General features: G+C 38.0%; 1 protein-coding gene across 3 annotated transcripts in view; it reads left to right on the plus strand.

Moving 5' to 3' along the window:
• The window catches only part of LOC132116014 (docking protein 6-like), an 87,306-nt gene extending 69,269 nt beyond the window's left edge, over positions 1–18,037 (plus strand). The window contains exons 7-8 of one of the 3 annotated variants that reach the window (XM_059524522.1): positions 1,609–1,717; positions 13,763–13,973. In XM_059524522.1, the coding sequence (XP_059380505.1) occupies positions 1,609–1,717; positions 13,763–13,845 (192 nt within the window). In that variant the 3' untranslated portion in view covers positions 13,846–13,973. Of the gene's footprint in view, positions 1–1,608; positions 1,718–13,762; positions 13,974–15,637; positions 15,774–17,472 lie in introns of those variants that run through there. The other 2 variants (XM_059524523.1, XM_059524521.1) reach the window with 2 other exon arrangements.
• Positions 18,038–18,372: the final 335 nt, after the last annotated feature.

Consider the following 18,372-nt stretch of genomic DNA (forward strand, 5'->3'; position numbering starts at 1 on the left):
AGATCTGGCACACTTTCCTAAAAGTGACTCATATATAACAAATACATACATGCATAGTTGTAAGGCAGTTTTAATCGACTTTTAGTAACTTAATTGACAGTATAACTATGTCATTGCATAATTGTAGTTTATTTTGCGCTTTATTAAATTACATACAGTGGGCCGCCACATTTGTGCATGCGATTGAAGTGCATGCACTACAAGCACAGTATAACAGCTGACAGGACAAAAAAAAAATTGTTTTTACTAACATATGGCCTACTTATCTGACCGCAGTTTACTGATGTCACACTGAAGTTGCCTCGTCACCTGTACCGTTTCTGCACTCATTTGACTATCACCTGTCGCTGAGGCGAAGTGGAGTGTGTGTCTGAAACGTATCCCATTTAATGTGGCCGTAAAGATGTTATGTGTTTAAATAAATGCTATTCTTATAAAAAAAATACAAAATGGAAGCAGCAGTTGTGAGTAGGGTGGCCAAACCTAGCCCTGGCCCTGCGTTAACTGCGTTAAATATTTTTAACTGGAAAAATGAATTGCATGATTAATTGCTAATTTTGACAGCACTAATAATTGCCTTAGATCAGAAAACCTAAAAATCAACCTTTTATCACTGCACAATATACAGTAATTGAATATCAGGACTGGAGCTTCCCTGTCAAGATTCTGCCAGTTATCTAAGTATGTTTTCCCACTTCCTTGCTTGCGCAGTGCACAGTATGTGATGTTTTATAAACCCAGGTCACAGAACACTGGCATCTTTGAAAAGCAGCTGCAGTCAAATAATCCTGAACTGCACTAATGGTCAAGTACCTTCAGAAATGCTGCACTTATGTATTCCTATAGCTCAACTGGTAGAGCATGACGTTAGCAACATCAAGGTCAAGATTTTGAATCCCAAGAATGTGCATACTGGTAAAAGCATACCTTCAATGCAGTTGAAGTCACTTTGAATAAAATGTAAATGTAAATGGATTTGAGATGCATCTTAGTTTCAAGATAACGACAGAAATAACAGCCTCAGGAGTTTTTCAGTGTTCAAAGTTTCTGAACACTAATGCCTTAAAATGTTATCCTGCCATTTTGTCTATCAACGTGTCATTGAAAGCACATTTTGGTTATTTCTCCGAACCCCCTGAAGCTAGCAAGGCTGATGAATCGTTCAGTTGCCTGATGTGGATGGTCTTTTCTGCGCTATTTAAACTGTGCCGCTGCCTCGCTGGCAGTGAATTTGTGCTGTCATCTCGAAGGCCTTCAGTGGAGGCTGATGAGACTTGACCATATGGCCCTGCACTCAGATCTCGCCATCCAGGATCCCTGCCAAAAATGCTGCTTGCACTGAAATCTTGATCAAGAGTCCTGCTAAGAGTCTTTATTGGTTCGGATTTATGAAATTTTCTTAAAATGCTATGATAAATGCTCTTTTTAAAAGGATGTAATGACATCGCACTCCACCTGTCATCTGTAATGATCAAAACTGCCTAATGGAGGGGTGCTGTTTACCGGAGAGTCTCTGTCTTTGAAATCTTTTCAGCGTAAGCCCTTTCCGAGTGATTTGACTGGAAATATAACCAGTGTAACCCAATGATTTTCTGCTCTGCCTCACAGACTCTTTCAAACGAGAGCACATTAACAAAGTCGATATCTCTCCCGCGAAGCGCTTACTGGCACCACATCACGCGTCAGAACAGCGTGGGAGACATCTGCAATTACCAAGGTAAGAAAGAGCTCCTTCCCACTCCACAGCTCAGTGAAAACTCCATCTTTATATGTCTGTTGTACTTATGAGGGTGACGATTTCATCTGAAGCTCCACTGGGTAAATTTATAAATTGGTTTGCAACACTGGTCCTTTCGCTTGGGTAAAATAAATCAATGCGGGGATTGAGTAAAGCATTAATATAGCAACACATTTGTACGTATACCATGCTTTTTTACATCCTGCTGGCCTTTTTGGAGTCCTTGAGTGAAAAGTGTTTTGTATGACTGTTTGAATGCAGTACTGTATTAGTTTAGCTGGTGGATTTAATTCACCATGTGAATTAAAGTGAACGTAAATTAAGCATGGAAGGTTTCCATAGTGATCTTGAAATACCAGTAAAGCTGAGTTCCGCATAGGGAGCGGATTTGCATAAAGTAGCTGATGAGTTAATCTAATTAAAACAATTGTGTCAGCAGAACCTTACTCTGTTCATGCTTATTAAAAACATTTCTGATGTTTCTCCAACAAATACATTCATAAATACATTTCACTACAGAACATTTCATTTATTTACCCTCATATTGTTTTAAACCAGTTTGACTTTCTTTCTTCCATGGAACATAATAACAGACATTTAGCAGAGTGTTTAAGGTGCTCTTTTCCTTCCAACCAGGAACCAGGAGCTTTCAGAGCAATAGGGGCTTTCACACCATGTTGTTCCCTTTCAGTCTGTCACTTTCGACGTCACGTCAGTAATGACCAACAAATTGGGATCTCACTTAGAGAGACCAATCCACTCGAATGTAAACTAAATGAACCAATGCACATTGGCATGCAATGGTTGCATCTAGCTGCCGCTGATCACAGCGCGAGTATAACTAGGCAGCAGGTAAGGCACGTATTCAGATTATTGCTTTGGAGCTGAGCGATCACATCATTTTGCTCCTAACTACTCTACTGAGAGAAGACTGAATAAGTTCAGCACGATGTTTGGAGCTCTTTGTTTTGGTGGTATGCCTCTTAAGCAGTGGTGGCTTACCAGGTCATAGGAGGCGAGAAGGTCAAATCCTCCACGGCTCCCCTTGGGACCTGACTCTAGTGCTCAAAGCACTACAGCAGGGCCCATTTGAGCCTTTGCAGTCAGTCGAGCTAACACTTCTTTTTTTTTTTTTTAATGAAAGCTCTGCTCCTGACTGCATTGGCCTCCATTAAGAGGGTAGGAGACCTGCACACATTTTCGGTTGACGAATCGTGCCTAGAGTTTGAGCCAGCTGACTCCCAGGAGATCCTGAGGTCCTGGCCTGGCTATGTGCCCAAGGTTCCTACTACCCCCTTCAGGGATCAGGTAGTGAACCTGTAAGTGCTACCTCCAGTAGGGATGTGACGGTGGCTGATTTATACCACCGCGGTAGTCATGGACCAACAACCGCTGGTGGCGTGGTGTTGATAAAAAAATAAATTATATATATATATTATATATATAGTTAAGCGAGCGCGGAAACGGTCCTGTGCTCAAAGGCGCCGGTGCGCACTTCCTTTGTGCGTATCCTTTCATATCAAACTGCGAAATAAACTATGTGCAAGCAGTGTCGTGGTCAGTTAATTCATGGAATTACCAAAAAAGGTGATTAAAGCTGACTTAAACTGTGCATGCATGTAATATATTTTATATATATTATATACAGGATATATGTATATATATTTATGCACATGTCTAGAAATCAGCCCAGCACTGTCTCACTCATCTAAAACATCCTATTTAACTCGTCAGTTCGTGTTTATTTGAGCACTTCTGTCATTGAATGCCGCGTGCAAAACACTAAAATAAATATCAAAGAAATAATGCAGTTAAACAAGAAAGTAGCCTAAATAAGAAAGTTAAATACACTCGGTCTAACAGACGCGATTATAATCAGTGATGCTACACTGGAAGCTGCCCGACAAGACATCCCCGTCCGGTCTGTGAGGTACTGACATAGAGTTCAAATGTCCTGTATAGACACTCGACAGACTAAACCTGTCACAACGTGGTTGTGTTGCTTCCGGTTTACTTTTCCGCCACCGAGCAAGCTCAGTAACTCCCCATCTGTACTCACTCTCTTTGAAATAGGAGTCGTTGCCATATTTCTTGTTACCATCTTTTATTTATCGCGTCTCGTTTGTATTTGGCCAGTTTGGAGAAAGCCTCACCAAACCTGACCAGCCAGCGTTTGCGATCACGAGAACTTGTGTAAACGCTGATGGGTGACATTAATGCAGATGACTCCAGATCGGCGATGTGGTATTTGCTTTCCCAACAAGATCCATCGCCCAACACTAAATTAATTTGTTGAATGCATAAACTATTTTCCTGAGCTCAAATCTAACAATCTAAAGGAAACGCTGTGTTTGAGGTAATTTGTTAATTAATTTGTTAATTAATTGCAACTATTACATAAAACTTTGTATTATGCTTGCTATAGAGTTTGTGACATCAAGTGCACTACCGCCGGTGGCAGTAGAGAACCGCGGTAGCAGCTGACCACCACGGTGACACGGTTGTCACGGCAACCGTCACAGCCCTAACCCCCAGAGGGAAGCCTATCTAGCCCTATCTTTCCTTTGTCCTGGTCGAGCCTTGTGATGGTACGTAGACCGGACACAAAGCTTCAGGACCTCAGATCAGCTCTTTGTCTGTTACGAAGGCTGGAAGAAGGGGAATGCCATCTCTAAGCAGAGGATGGCCCTCTGGATAGTGGATGCTATTACCCTGGCATATCAGGAACAGGCCGAAAGAAGTGTTGCATCCTCTTGGAAGCTGGCTCGTGACAGATATTTGTAGAGTAGAGGGCTGGGCGACCCCCAACACGTTCGCTAGATTCTATAGCCTTCGTGTGGAGCCAGTATCCTCCTGTGTTCTCACCTAAAACGAGTAGAAAGGCCCGGTTTAGAGTCAGCTTGCTAAAACTGCTCCAGAGTGTCCATATTGTAGACCCTGTCAAGCTCCTCCATCCACTCGGGATCTAGAAATGGCGGAATGTCTGGTGCCAGGCTCTCACTTCAGGAATCCGTGAGAACTGATAGAGGGCTGGGTTTCATGTGTAGAGACCATATGTGTTTAGTCCACGGTATTGACAGACTTTCTGCCATTTTATAAGAGAGTTACAATCACCTCTCATCTTCGGTTGTACATATGTGAGTGCTTCCAAAACCTCTTTCAGGAAGGATGGGACTTCCGCATGTTCCTGTTCCAACTGGTATGGGCACGTTTTCCCAGTGGGTAGTACTACGACAACAGTAACTGTCCTTCTTGTTGCGAGCCCCGGCCTACACCGAAAAGGGGGTGCAGGAGGCTCGCACAGGAGACTGAAAGGCATTTTGGTAGGGATGTCAATTAGTCAGTCATTACTAAAGTGATGTCGAGAGTGACCAACTGAAAGGAAATGTCTCAGTTTCATATGTAACCTTCATTCCCTGAAGGAGGGAACGGAGAGGCCACATCCTGTTGCCACTGCTGCTGTACCACTACTGAGCTGTCGGGTCACCAGCTCGGCTCTTCAGTGAAAACCTGAGTATGCATTGCAACTGCTGCCTTGTTATACTTGCGCTGCTGCGATCAGCGGCAGCTGGATGCAATCATCGCATGCCAACGTTTGGTTTACACTTGAAGTGGGTTGGTTTCTCTATGCTAGATCCCAATTTGTCTGTCATTACCGACGTGACGTCTCCGTTACCTCTTTCAGGGAATGATGGTTATATGCATAACGGAGATGTTCTAGGAAATAGCCAGCATGGTGGTTCCTAGAGAGCCAATTTTCACCTTGGGCCATTTTACTGGTTGAAATTTTGACTAAATCTATTATAACAACTTCCATTGTTATATATCATCAAGGCTTAGAAAAGAACACAACGCTGCAGACAACAGGCCATTATCATTGTTTTTCACGTGAAGTTTTGCAGTAGACATTTGGCAGGGTCTTCTGCGGGCGTGTTAAGGTCCAAAAGAAAAAAAAGGATGTCTCCACCTGCAAGTGCTCTTTAGAGTATTGGTGATGTTTATTTACAGGTGTACCAAAAGTCCAATAATCCAACCGCGAAGAATCATTTAGTAAACAGTCCCAACAAAAAATAAATAAATCAAATAAATACAAAGTACCAAAGAAGCCCCAAAAAATGAATAAATCAAAGATATATAAGTATCCAAACATATACAAATGTATCCACACTGTACAAAATGGGTTTTTCAGCTCACTGCACCGCAGTAGCACGCTTGCTTTGACTTGGTGAACAAGCAAGGCTTATAAAGTCTAGACTCCGCCCCCTTTTTGGGCACAAAATATTGAAAGGTATGTTTTACGAGGTGCATTGTCTTCTACATTAGGCTAATACACAATAATGTAACCTTGGAAAGAAACAAATGTTATGCAAACGGCATTAGATATAACCATAATAAAACCAAAATCAATAACGCAATCTAACTTAGAACCCTGATACTCCCACATAAAGACAAAACATTGGTTCAACTGGGCTGCAGCAGTGTAGAAGGGTCACTTCTACACTTCGAATACACCAAAAAGTGGGTACTTGCCCCAATAGTACTAGGAACAATGAAAAGGTTTGTCCAGTGTGAAAGCCCCCCAAAACATAGGCTAATTAAATTATTATAAAAGTAGTTTGTTCGACTTGTGCACTATTTTTTGAGTCTTCAGAAGCTCTGCAATAACTTTGTGTGAAGAAAACAGACCAGAAGAACAGAATAGTTTATTTTTTTAACTATTCTTTAATTACTTTCTTCCATGGAAAAAGAGAATTTCAGTGGAACATTCAAGCTGCTCTTTTCTTTACAGTGACAGTAGTGAAGAGAGACTCATGCACTATTTTCTAAGTCTTCAGAAGATATAAAAAAGCATTGTGTGTGGAACTGATCAAATTAAAATTGAGATTTACTAAGATTCTTGCTTTGAAAATCTTGACGGCTGTGATCACCATTCACTTTCATTGTATGAAAAAGAGCAGCTAGTCATTCTACAATATATACAGATGTTTGTTTTTTTTATCAGTTATTAATAAAAAAAATTAAACTTATTCTTTAACTTTGTTGCTTATATTAACCACTCACTGATGCACATTTAAATGGCATATCCATGTTACAAAATACATATTGCATTTTCTTGCTATTTGAATGGTTTCTTTTTTTTCACGGATTTTTAGCTAATGCTTTTGAGTGTTGGATTGGAAGAGTGTGTTAACTGAGATGTCCATGTGGTCTAGAGACACATAGCATTAGGGAAATGATATGTCCATCTGCTGGGAGAGAGATGAGTTAATCTGCCTGGTGAGCGATAACAGGACACCACATGGGTTTGGTACCTCGGTTTTTGTCAAGCTGTCAAAACCATCTTTTGTCATATGTGAAAACCTGTGCTTTTACTGTTACGCAATTTCACAAGGAAATTTGGACATATGAATGCATCAGTGTGAGAGCACAAAAAGATTATTGGCTATAATGACACAATATTTGCGTCCCTAATCAGTGAAAAAATGTTTTGAGGCAGCTCCAGCTGCTGATGTATCTGCTTTTAAGGCAGCCGGCCTTAAAACCTCCGTCTCATTCATCATTGTGGCATTCCCATTGTTGAGATGTTAGCCTGATATAGTGAATGTTCCCCCCTCCTCATCAGCTTCCCTCAGAAATACAAATTCAGCAGAATGCTGCTTTTTTTTTTCAATGAATAAATTGAGTGCATCACCATGTTGAAGGACGGTGTTTAGGTTGAAGAGTCAATGAGAGTGCGCGCTTTCCGTGAGAGGAAAATGGAAAATATTACAAAGATCTCTGCTGTGCAACAGCACACTCTTTACGAATTGTGCTGAATAGAGGACTTCGCCACCTGCGTAAGATGGCATATACAGCAAAAGATGCGTTTTTTTTAATCAATCAGCATGCATATGAACAACCCACCGCACTGCTGCATGCAGTAATATACAGTTCATGCCATAAATCTAATAATTCACACTTGAAGAAAGGAGATTACATTAATAAATCAGTAAGCAAAGATGAATTGGTGACAGCTGATCATTAACAAACAGTATGTAATGTTCAGTATATTCATTTAACGGCTCATTATTTTGTGTACATTTTAAATATTTTTTATATAAAAGTCAAATGTTTAAATAGAAATAAAATGTAAATCTAAGTATTCAATAATAAGTAATTACTATTATTTAAGTCATTAAGTAATAGATAATGAAATATAAACAGTTTGGGGTCAGAATTATTATTATTTTTTAACTACTACTTTTATTCAACAAGGATGCATAAAATCTATCATTTAAAGTAAGGCATTTATAATGTTACAAAAGAAACCCTTTCCAGCATTGATAATAATAAGAAATATTTATTGAGCACCATATTTAGCATTTAGGTATGATTTCTATATAATCATTAATGAGAAATAAAGCCTGGAAAGTGTTATGCCAATACTAGTTCAGTCACAGCTCAGGTGAAAGATAGAAAACAGGGGCCAAACTGGCAGCGTACATTTGGTCACAAGATAAATTTGTAGTCAGCAGGTATGGATTTGCTGACTCACATTATACGAGTCATACTGTATGTTCTGGTAAAAATGGATCACCTCATTCCCCTGACATGTAGCACAATTAATAAATACTTCCTGTTACAAATAGCCTTATAGTACTTTATTTTAACCACCTTAGAGAAGGTAAAATAATAATGTCACAATAATGTCTTTGAATTCAACTACAGTACTTGTCTGTCACAGAATTTGCCAAATTTTGGATTAGTAAATCAAAAGTAGGACTATACAGTGAATCAAATCACAGTATAGGCTAGTGTCTGTGAATATTAACCTGAAAAAGACTGCTTTCACACAATACTTTTTTGTCATGTTTTGAACAGTAAGCTTCTGTAGGTATTGTTAATTTAATAGGTATTGTACATTTTAAAAGGAATTGTTTTTAATTGATTACATTTTAAAATATTAAGTTTTATGCATTCATCCACTGCTTTTTTGGTAATAAATTTGGTAATTACTTTTTTAAATCATAAAAAATTATGATTATAAACAAAAAATTATGGGAAATAAAATCTGAAAAAAAAAACATTTACATTTTAAAAATGTAAAAATAAGTAAATAAAAAATAAAACAGATTTCATAGGACCCTAGTAGGGGTGTAAGAAAATATCGATATTAGTAATAGCGATATTTTGTATGGCGATACCGTTTCTGTATTTTAAAAAATAAATACCATACAAGATTCATGGCAGTTTTGTTTAGTTTTGAGTTTACATCCCGACTGCTAGATGGCAGTCTTCATCTCTGAACGACAGTGAGAGTAACTGGAAATACTAGCATTAGGGCACACCACAAATGTTAGCATTAAAATCGCTGCTAGTAATTGAGGGTGAAAGAATTGTCAAGGTTCCTTGTTCGGTGTACAAAGCTGAATAGTGCCGTCATTTGGGCTTTTGTGGTAACGCCCACAAAAACGACCGTGGTGCGTCCCATGTGAAGAGGGGCTCACATGGGGCGGGGCGGATCGACGTGGGCGGTAGGGACGTAGCGCGTCGCAGCTTTCTCTCATTTTGGGACCGTTTTGTGCAGTTGGGGCGGAGCTCGCGTCGCAGTTTCGGTGATTGCACATAGAACATTTTAAATCCAAAATGAAAAACCTGTGAAATCCAAGTGGAAAGGCTCGACATCTGTATTTTTTTATTTTTGTTTTATAATTGTTTGGTTTTCTTTAGGAATCCTGTAAGCACTTTTTTATTGATATTAAGCAGATGTCATTTTTTTTAGATCAAAATGTTATGACATTGTATATCACAAATGTAAACTGAAACTGTGAACCTTTAAAGCAGGTTCTTATATGATTGCATCATATAATATAATTGCTATTAATAGTGTTCATCATCTGTTTGATTGTCTTTAATTGATTTTCCATACATTTCTGCCATATGTTCATAAACTGACAATCACCACTGATAAGCGACTGCTAAATATTGTAGAAACTTAATTTTCTGTAAAGTTGCTTTGCAACGATTTGTATTGGGATATAGACTCACAATTGCAAGAAATAAAGTAAAAAAAAATGGCAAATGCGAGACTGTATCTTGCAATTCTGTTTTTTTTTTTTCAGAATTTGGAATTGGAACTTATAAAGTCCAGTTTTGAGGGGGGGGGGGGGATACTATGTTCTCAGAATTTTAAGTTTATCTCACAATTTTGACTTAAGTCGCAATTGCTTGTTATAAAGTCAGAATTGCGAGATATAAACTCGCTATTCTGAGAAAAGAAAAGTAACAATTGTGAGATATAAACTCACAATTCTGACTTTTTTTCTCGGAATTGCAAGAAAAGGTCAAATACATGATAAAAAGTGGCAATTACCTTTTATTATTATTATTTATTTATTTTTGTGGCGGAAACAGGCTTCCATATTAAGGCGTTTTTATTTTCACTTTTTTTTTCTGTGTTATGTAATTTAACACGCTGCAGTACTGTGAAGCTTTCAATTACACCACTATAGAAAGCTCCCCTTGTGTCATAATTATATCTAGCATAATTACTGTAACAGTGGACTGTGAGCAGAGAGCTCACTCTGTTTGACACATTCATTGACACACACAGGTTAATTCAGTTCCACACTTTCTCCGGGGGCCAGCTGCATAAACTTTGCCTCTGTTAAGACTGTTTGACCAACTAGTACTTACCAACAGGTAATGATACATATTTCTTTGATTCAAATTAGACCTATTTTACGTAACCAACTTTAAAATGTTATGTCCAGTCTTAAAGCAAAAAAAGAAAAGAAAAATTTGATTACTAACTTTTAAGACTAGTCTAAGCAATTTATGCCACTGTATGAACACTTGCACTAAGCACATTCATGCTGAGCCAGTCCAGTCCGTATACAGACTCAAAAATGCCCATCTTGGCATACCTCACCATCTCTGTAATCTGAAATCAATAGACAACAGACTCGATTTGTGTGCCTCCCTGCCAGACAGCACGTTCCCAGCAGCTCCAACCTAGCAGCGATGGTATAAAGAGACTTTTCTGGAAGATTCAGACAAGGAGGAAGGGGAGAGCTTTTCTTATTATATATACATGCGCACATGCTGCCATGTCGGGTCTCGGGAATGCTCTGGAGTGGTTTGATAAGCCTGATTGGTCCCATGTGTGTCCTTTTGACCAGCTGCACCTTGCTTTGCTACTGATTGGGATTCTTGTGTTCCCTGTCAAAGATTGTAATGTGTGTGTGTGTGCGCGTTTTCCTTTAGCAAAAACATGAGTAGGCGTACTTTTGCAGAGAAGTGTTATTTTTGTTACTCTTACAGCTGTGTATTCGTTAACTAATGTTACTCATTCTTGTGCTGATAATGGCCATATTAGCTACATACTGATAATGTAAAAAATCTATAAAGTTTTATGATTAAAAGTGTAAGGCCACACCAGACATTCAAATTTAAATGTAAAAAAATAAGTCTGTTTACATACAGTATATAACTGGTATTTTATTACCTCATATTAGTTAATTCAATTGAATATTTGTACTTTTAACAACACATTTGTTACGTCACACATCTATTTAAATTAACTGTATAAATAAATTAATTCATACATTAAATCTAAAATATGTAAAACGTCTAGCCTGAAATCTGGATAATGCAAGGGGAAAAGTAATGGACATGTCAACTACCCAATTTTACACTTTTGAAAATGGAGGCTTTTGCTTAAAACCTTTCCTTTGCCTTCATTAGTTTGGCTCATTTACTTTGGCCTTTATGGTTTGTAATCACCTTGCGGTGACTGGCTGTCTGGTGACGGCAGGTTATGTGTGAGCCAATTGGGCGTAATGTAAATTAACTTTCAGAGCAGGAAAATGCAAGTTTTTTCCCAGTCAAATCAATTTCATTCTTTTAAATTGACCATTTATCTGAGAAATGTCCACCATGTTTTTGTTGAAATAGAGAATAATATTTTTTACTTGTCAAATCAATTTCATTCTTTTAAACTGACCATTTATCTGAGAAATGTCCACCATGTTTTTGTTAAAATAGAGAATAATATGTTTTACTTTTTTTTTTAGAGACATTAGCTATATATGCATGTGTGTATGTGTGACTGTATTAGGATGTACCAATCAGGTTTTTTTGTGCCCCCAATGCACACACTACAGGTATATGAAGATCTTGATAGATGGTACACATTGTAGACATTGTACAATAAGCACAATAATTGCAACATACAGTATGGTTAGAAAGCACGAAGCTTGCGGTGTCAGAACGCCAAATCCGAAGCAAGACAATGCGTTATGACGTCTAGTCTAAAAGTTAATGGTAAATGGATGAGAGACCATTACAAAAATGTGCATCAAATACACTGAACACAGAAGCGCAAACGTGTGTGACGCACTAGAACAGACCTCACTGATTCTCACATATCACGCATGTACATTTCTTCTTATGTTTGGTTTTAATTGCGGCTGAGCATGTACATCTTTTTCTTTTAATGGAAGTTGGCAAACCATGCATACCGACACCGACATGACAGCTTCAATTTCAGATTCAAAATCTTATGTGAGGAGTATATTCAAATTAATCACGCAAAGCGATTTATTAATGTTTGCGCACATCAAATTACTGGTATTTGTGCCATTATTTAGCACAGATTGGCTTGGGATTGGCTTGGGATATCCCTAGTTAATAGCTAGTAGTTATTTTTATTTGATCAGTTTTTTGTAATCCTCTGTAATTAAATGGCAACAAATAAATACTACTAATGGCTTTATTAAAGGGATAGTTCACCCAAAAATGAAAATTACCCCATGATTTACTCAACCTCAAGCCATCCTAGGTGTACATGACTTTCTGCTTTCAGACAAATAAAATCAAAGTTATAATTAAAACTTTTCCAAGCTTTATAATGGCAGCGAACAGGGGTTGATATTTTGAAAGGTGCATCCATCCATCATAAAAAAGTACTCCACACAGTTCTGGGGGGATAATAAAAGCCCTCTGAACTGAAGCAATGCATTTGTGTAAGAAAAATATTGTATCGTGTCGTACACGCATTCATGAGAGAGTGGCGTTCCAGCTGATGACGTAGGAAGTAGATAAACGCAGAAACACAGAGGAAAGAGCAATATAAAATGCTGGTCACAAATTGGAAGTACAAAATGAGGAATTGTATAGAAAAATGTTGAGCAATTTCAGTATTAGCCATAATATTGTATTCAGTTTGTAATGTTAGATCGGTTTCATCCTGTAACTAACAACTTAGCAGTCAGCAGCCAATACAGTACCACTGCTCATAAATATGTAATTCATATGCAAGGTTGTTTATATGTTGTAACTACGTTTAACAGCATAATGCACATATTTTTGGTGGTGCGTTGGTTGCAACTTTGTGCCCATTTATGCCACAACTAGACTGAGCTGATGCAACCAGCCCATGATGCAATGGCAGAAATGTCATACTGTAAATACAGCAGTTATACTTGAATCTGTTTTTTGTTTTTTTCAGCTACATCTGTCCGTCAGTGGTACTGAATAATATATTTGAATGTTTGTGAGGGATTACAATTTTTCAAAGCATTAAAATAATGAAATTTACACGATATATACAACAGTTATACAACAGCAAGTGCAATACTCTTACAATACTATGCTGTAGTTTTTCTAGAGAGGCCGTGTTAAGTCAGACTGGTGTGACCGCCTTGCTTTAATGTCAAGCCAATGACAAATCATCTGTGTCCCACCAGGTTAGATCAGTGTACTGCAGCCTCTTCTGCGAGTGTATGTACACATTTATGGGTGTGCGTGAGACAGCTGTGGTGTAACCCAGAGCCCCGGCACAGCAGGAGCTGTCTTGCACACAACAAATATGCTTGTTTACCATCCCGGCAGATAATTCCTTTTTTTGTCCTACCCGACTGAAACCGAGCCAGAACTTTGAGCAACAGATCGGCAGTATAATGACCTTTTTTTATATATATAAAGACTGGCTTGTTTCAAGTGAGGCTACGAAAAGCTTGTTTGGTTTCTGTCATTTCATAGGAACTAATGAAGAAGAATGGAGAGGTTGTCACTTGTTTTCTTCTCTGGTCGTTGTTAGTTGGAGCCCCTGTGGTGGGAACTGATGGTGTTGGTCAACTGGCTGTTTGCAGTCAAAACTGGGAAGTCAAACACAGCGGCAATTCTGTTGATGTTATTAGTTAGAATAAATGTAACACCATGCCAGTGTTTGAAAATAAATAAATACACATTTTCTGTGCATTTTACTCAATATGTTACTGTGACATATTATGTGAACTACCAGTAAAATTAATACAGTTTTGGGACCAAAAATTTGATGACACTTTTACCTGACCATGTTTTGTTACATACTTTTCTATCAAAGTTATCCATCAAGATGAATTTGTTCTGACACAGTTTAACTCTTTTGAGTTCTTGTCATATTTTTTTTTTTTTTTTTTTTACCATTTTCTATACTATAGTGAATAAACTGTGATAATGTGAGAATTGTTCAATAATTACTCATTTATATTTATATTATTTAATAACATATATTTACTAATTTTGCTTATATATTTTTAATTTCTCATTTAGTGTTTGATGTTTAACAAGTTGTCTTTGCAGTGCTATTATAGTTTTTATTAATATATATATAATTACCTGTTTTAATGTTTATTTTAGTTTAAGTAATTTAAGTACAACTTAAAGGGTTAGTTCACCTGTGTTAAGATACACAGAACAGTCCGAGAACGGACACAAACCGGGAACCCGCAGCGCGACCGCAGACCGCTGCTCTCTGTGCACGCGCTTGTGCTTCATGTGCGCTGCACACAAACATGCTATAATAAGTTTTGAGATTCTAAGCTACTTTAATGATAAATCACAGGACAGCGCTGACAACTAGTTTCTGTGTTCCTCTGTGCGCACGATCTTCACAGCTACTGTTTATATGAGTGTTCGTGCCACAATGCAGCTGCGCAAATATGATAGCTCGATATAATAATACACATCCGATCATCTAATCGCTTGAATGTCCAAACCATAAAACAAATACAACTGACAAAGTTTACTGAAGACTCAAGGCTCACCGCTCATGCGCCATCAGTATGTGTTGAACCGACGTTAACCTCCGTGTTTTGCTTTTATGCCACTGACTGTAGAGCAGAGTCATGTGGCTACACACGCTGTAGTATGCTTTTAAGGGGGAAGTGTTAACAGGATTAAAAAAATTAAATAACCGACATGGGAAAATTATGTCTGTTAGAGGTTATGAATTTCGGTTTTGATTACTTTTCGATTAATCGTCCAGCCCTACTTATGGGTTTGGAATGACATGAGGGTGAGTCATTAATGACATAATTTTCATTTTTGGGTGAACTATCCCTTTAAATAAGAAATGTGTGTGTGTGTGTGTGTGTGTGTGTGTGCGTTTAATACCTTACAAGAAAAACGTTTTTGTTTTTTTAGAAACTTGTAAATAATAAAACATTCATTGGACAAATTAGATAATAATATATTATTTTAATATGAATTATTTATATATTTATATCGTCTCTAATTATAACAATCTATAAACAATACTATAGAATTTCCTGAAGTTCACAAAATTATTTTTTGTGTCCACATTTTTTCATGTCCAGTTGTTGTACATGTCTGTTGAAATGAATAATGTATTTATAATGTAGACTACGGTCACATTGTCTGGTGTTTCATTATAGTTTGACTCTCAGTATTTGCTAAAGATACAGTTCCCTGGCTGCGCAGGTACACTGTATTGCCTTTGTTAAAAGAAAGTGACACAGCTTGTAGGCTCCAGACATTGCAAATATTGTGAGAGTGTCCATGTGTGTATGTGTGTGTGCGCGTTCATCCAAGTGCTGTTTATCTGGCCGTTGCTTCATTTCCTCCATCCTGTAGCACTCACTGCCAGCTCAGATCATCTGTGGCGCGGTACCCTGACTGCAATTTCCTAAGGTGATGGAAACACACATGTGGATGGTGTCTGTTGGCTGGAGCCACAGAGGCATAACATGTTTACCAAGCATGCAGGACAAGTGGTGCTCCGACTGCCCTTGGGTTCATACAGGCTCACACAAATCCGCTTACATCAAAAGTGTGACATCTGGATGAGAGGACACCTTCTGTGCCGCCTGAATCATGTAGCAGAGCAGGAGCGCTAGGTTCTGCCACATTCAACCCTCCCCCAAACACACCTGCCTGGAATTTTCAGGAAAACACGAGGGGGATCAGATTTGATCTTCACTAGTTCACACAATTAAAGATGCAATTAAAAAAGACATGTCAGTGATGTTTTAATGACTGCTAAGCAAAGCGTTATGTGTGGACAAGTAAGGTCAAGGTCTCAGAAATGCATTCCAACTAGTTACAAATAGTACATGTATAAAAAGGAAACTTTTGCCACACTCATGTATATTTGTTTGCACTGTGTATTGGCACAAAGCAAAGTGTGACTGACTGCTTATATTACACACAGGATTGTACTCTAGTGGTTGGAAAGTAAATGCTGTCATATTAACTATTGGGGCACATTACCACTTTTAAATCCATACTGTACATTTAAAGTTGTGATAAAATGGAAGTTGCAGTAGATCTTTACAGATTAACATAATCGGGTTGTTAGAGTCAGCTGTAAAAAAATATAAATAAAAAAATATATATAAATGATTAATAATACAAAAAATAAAAATTATAAAGCTTTGATCATACAACACGCATTTAAATATCATAGTAAGACATTGTTGGAAGATATAGAGTGACAACTGATATTTATATGCAATTCGTGTAAGTAGTCTGCTTATAAAGATCTCAATGATTTAAATGGCCTTTTTTAAATTTCATCTGACTTTATTTCATTTGTCAGGCTTTACAAAACGTAGGCCTGCATCCGTGGATGAGTTGTTCCCAGAAAGATCTATAAGATGAATTTACTAATAGATAAAATTATTATACATTGTTAATAGATCAAAAAGAGACCGTTTACAAGACATTGTGTGGTGATATCTGAAAAGCATAAATATACTGGAAAAAAGTATGCACCTTTGGCATCCTAATCTCAAAACACTATGATTATGGACGCACTAATTATTATTTATAATAGTATGCGAATTGGGGACAGATAACTGGAGCAGGATTCAGCATGCACTAAAATACATCGGTTTAAAAAACAAAACAAAAAAAAGAAGAAGAAAAGAAACACTTCACCCAAACTAACCCACCCACCTGTAACAAGTTACAGTCTTCCATGAAATACCTGTACGTTTCTCAGAAGCGACTCGGCTGGATTCTAAATAAGGTCTGTGTCATTCAACTCGGTGAGCTTGTATTTGTTTGAGGCAGTGCTCTATATATGGGCTTGGGATTGTTAAGAAACAAGTTTTGTGTGCTTCGCCTACTTGGGAGAGCAAGTATCCTCGTTTCACCCTGGATATTCTACTTCTCCTCATCCATAATTGATCACACAATCACCTCTAGAAAATCGAGTTGAGCCATCTTCCTCTCCTGTGAGCGTGCCAAACACTGATAGGTGGAGAGTTGCCAAGCTCTTTTCTACGTCTTGTTTGAGGAACGGTGTGATATTAATGCACAAAGGCGATCAATGCTGCATTCAAAAGCGCAAGCTAATCGATGCGCAGGGATGTGTTGCCGTACACTTCTATTATCTTTACTCAAATGTCTTTTGGAATCTGTGCCATGTCGATAACACGCTTTATGATCTCGTTGACTTTTTCAAGGTACGAGTTTGACTATGACGCTCATTCCACGAGCGCAGACGTTTCAAAGCTTCTTTTCCGAGCAGACGGAGGAGGAACGGAAGCAGGAGGAGCAAGCGACGGCGTCCTCTAGCGGCTGCGACAGGGACTGCAGCAGCTCGCCGCTCCGTTGATGAAAAGCCACGACTCACGGACATTCATTCCAAAGCTTTAGGAAGCTCTTAATAGACACATGTACAGTATGAACTCTCTCTATATGTATGTATATGTATGACTTAATAATTATTTGTAGAACAGTGTGTATACTAAAAACTCTAGGAGCCTCTTTTTGTACGTCGAAGAGAAAAGGAAAAAAAAAATGCCAAAAAGTTGTAAAATAATCTTTATTTTCCTTGTGTAGTTTAAGACAAATGGACTTTCTGGAGTTATTTTTCAGATTTACTGTAAATATGAATGCGCTGCAGCGCTGAACACAAGTTTCCTGCATTTTTGTCTGTCGTCGTGACGCACTTAGATTCTGTCAAACAAGAGTCTATCTGTTTGTGATTTAGCACCCTGCACTTTTAAATTAGAGCTTGTTTTGCACTTTTGTCATTTGCTTTGGGTTTTAATATGTGCAGCCATGTTGTCTGTAGATACAAGCAGTGTGGGAAAATAGGGGAAAATATACACTTTTATAGGAATAGTTCACCCAAAAATGGATTTTCTGTTCACTTTCCAAACTGGTACGACTTGCTTTCTTCTGTGGAACACATTAGACGATATCCTGAAGACTGCTGGATGTTCGTTTCCATCAAAAGAACTGTAGATTTATCTTAAAAGTGTCCACAATACTTGATGCTGAATATTATGAAATCCAATAGTGTTGTCTTATGAGCAGATCCAAATTAAAGTGGTTATGCAATGCATAATAATCTTTTA

The sequence above is a fragment of the Carassius carassius genome, chromosome 35, assembly GCF_963082965.1.
Source record: "Carassius carassius chromosome 35, fCarCar2.1, whole genome shotgun sequence".
Taxonomy (NCBI): Eukaryota; Metazoa; Chordata; class Actinopteri; order Cypriniformes; family Cyprinidae; genus Carassius; species Carassius carassius.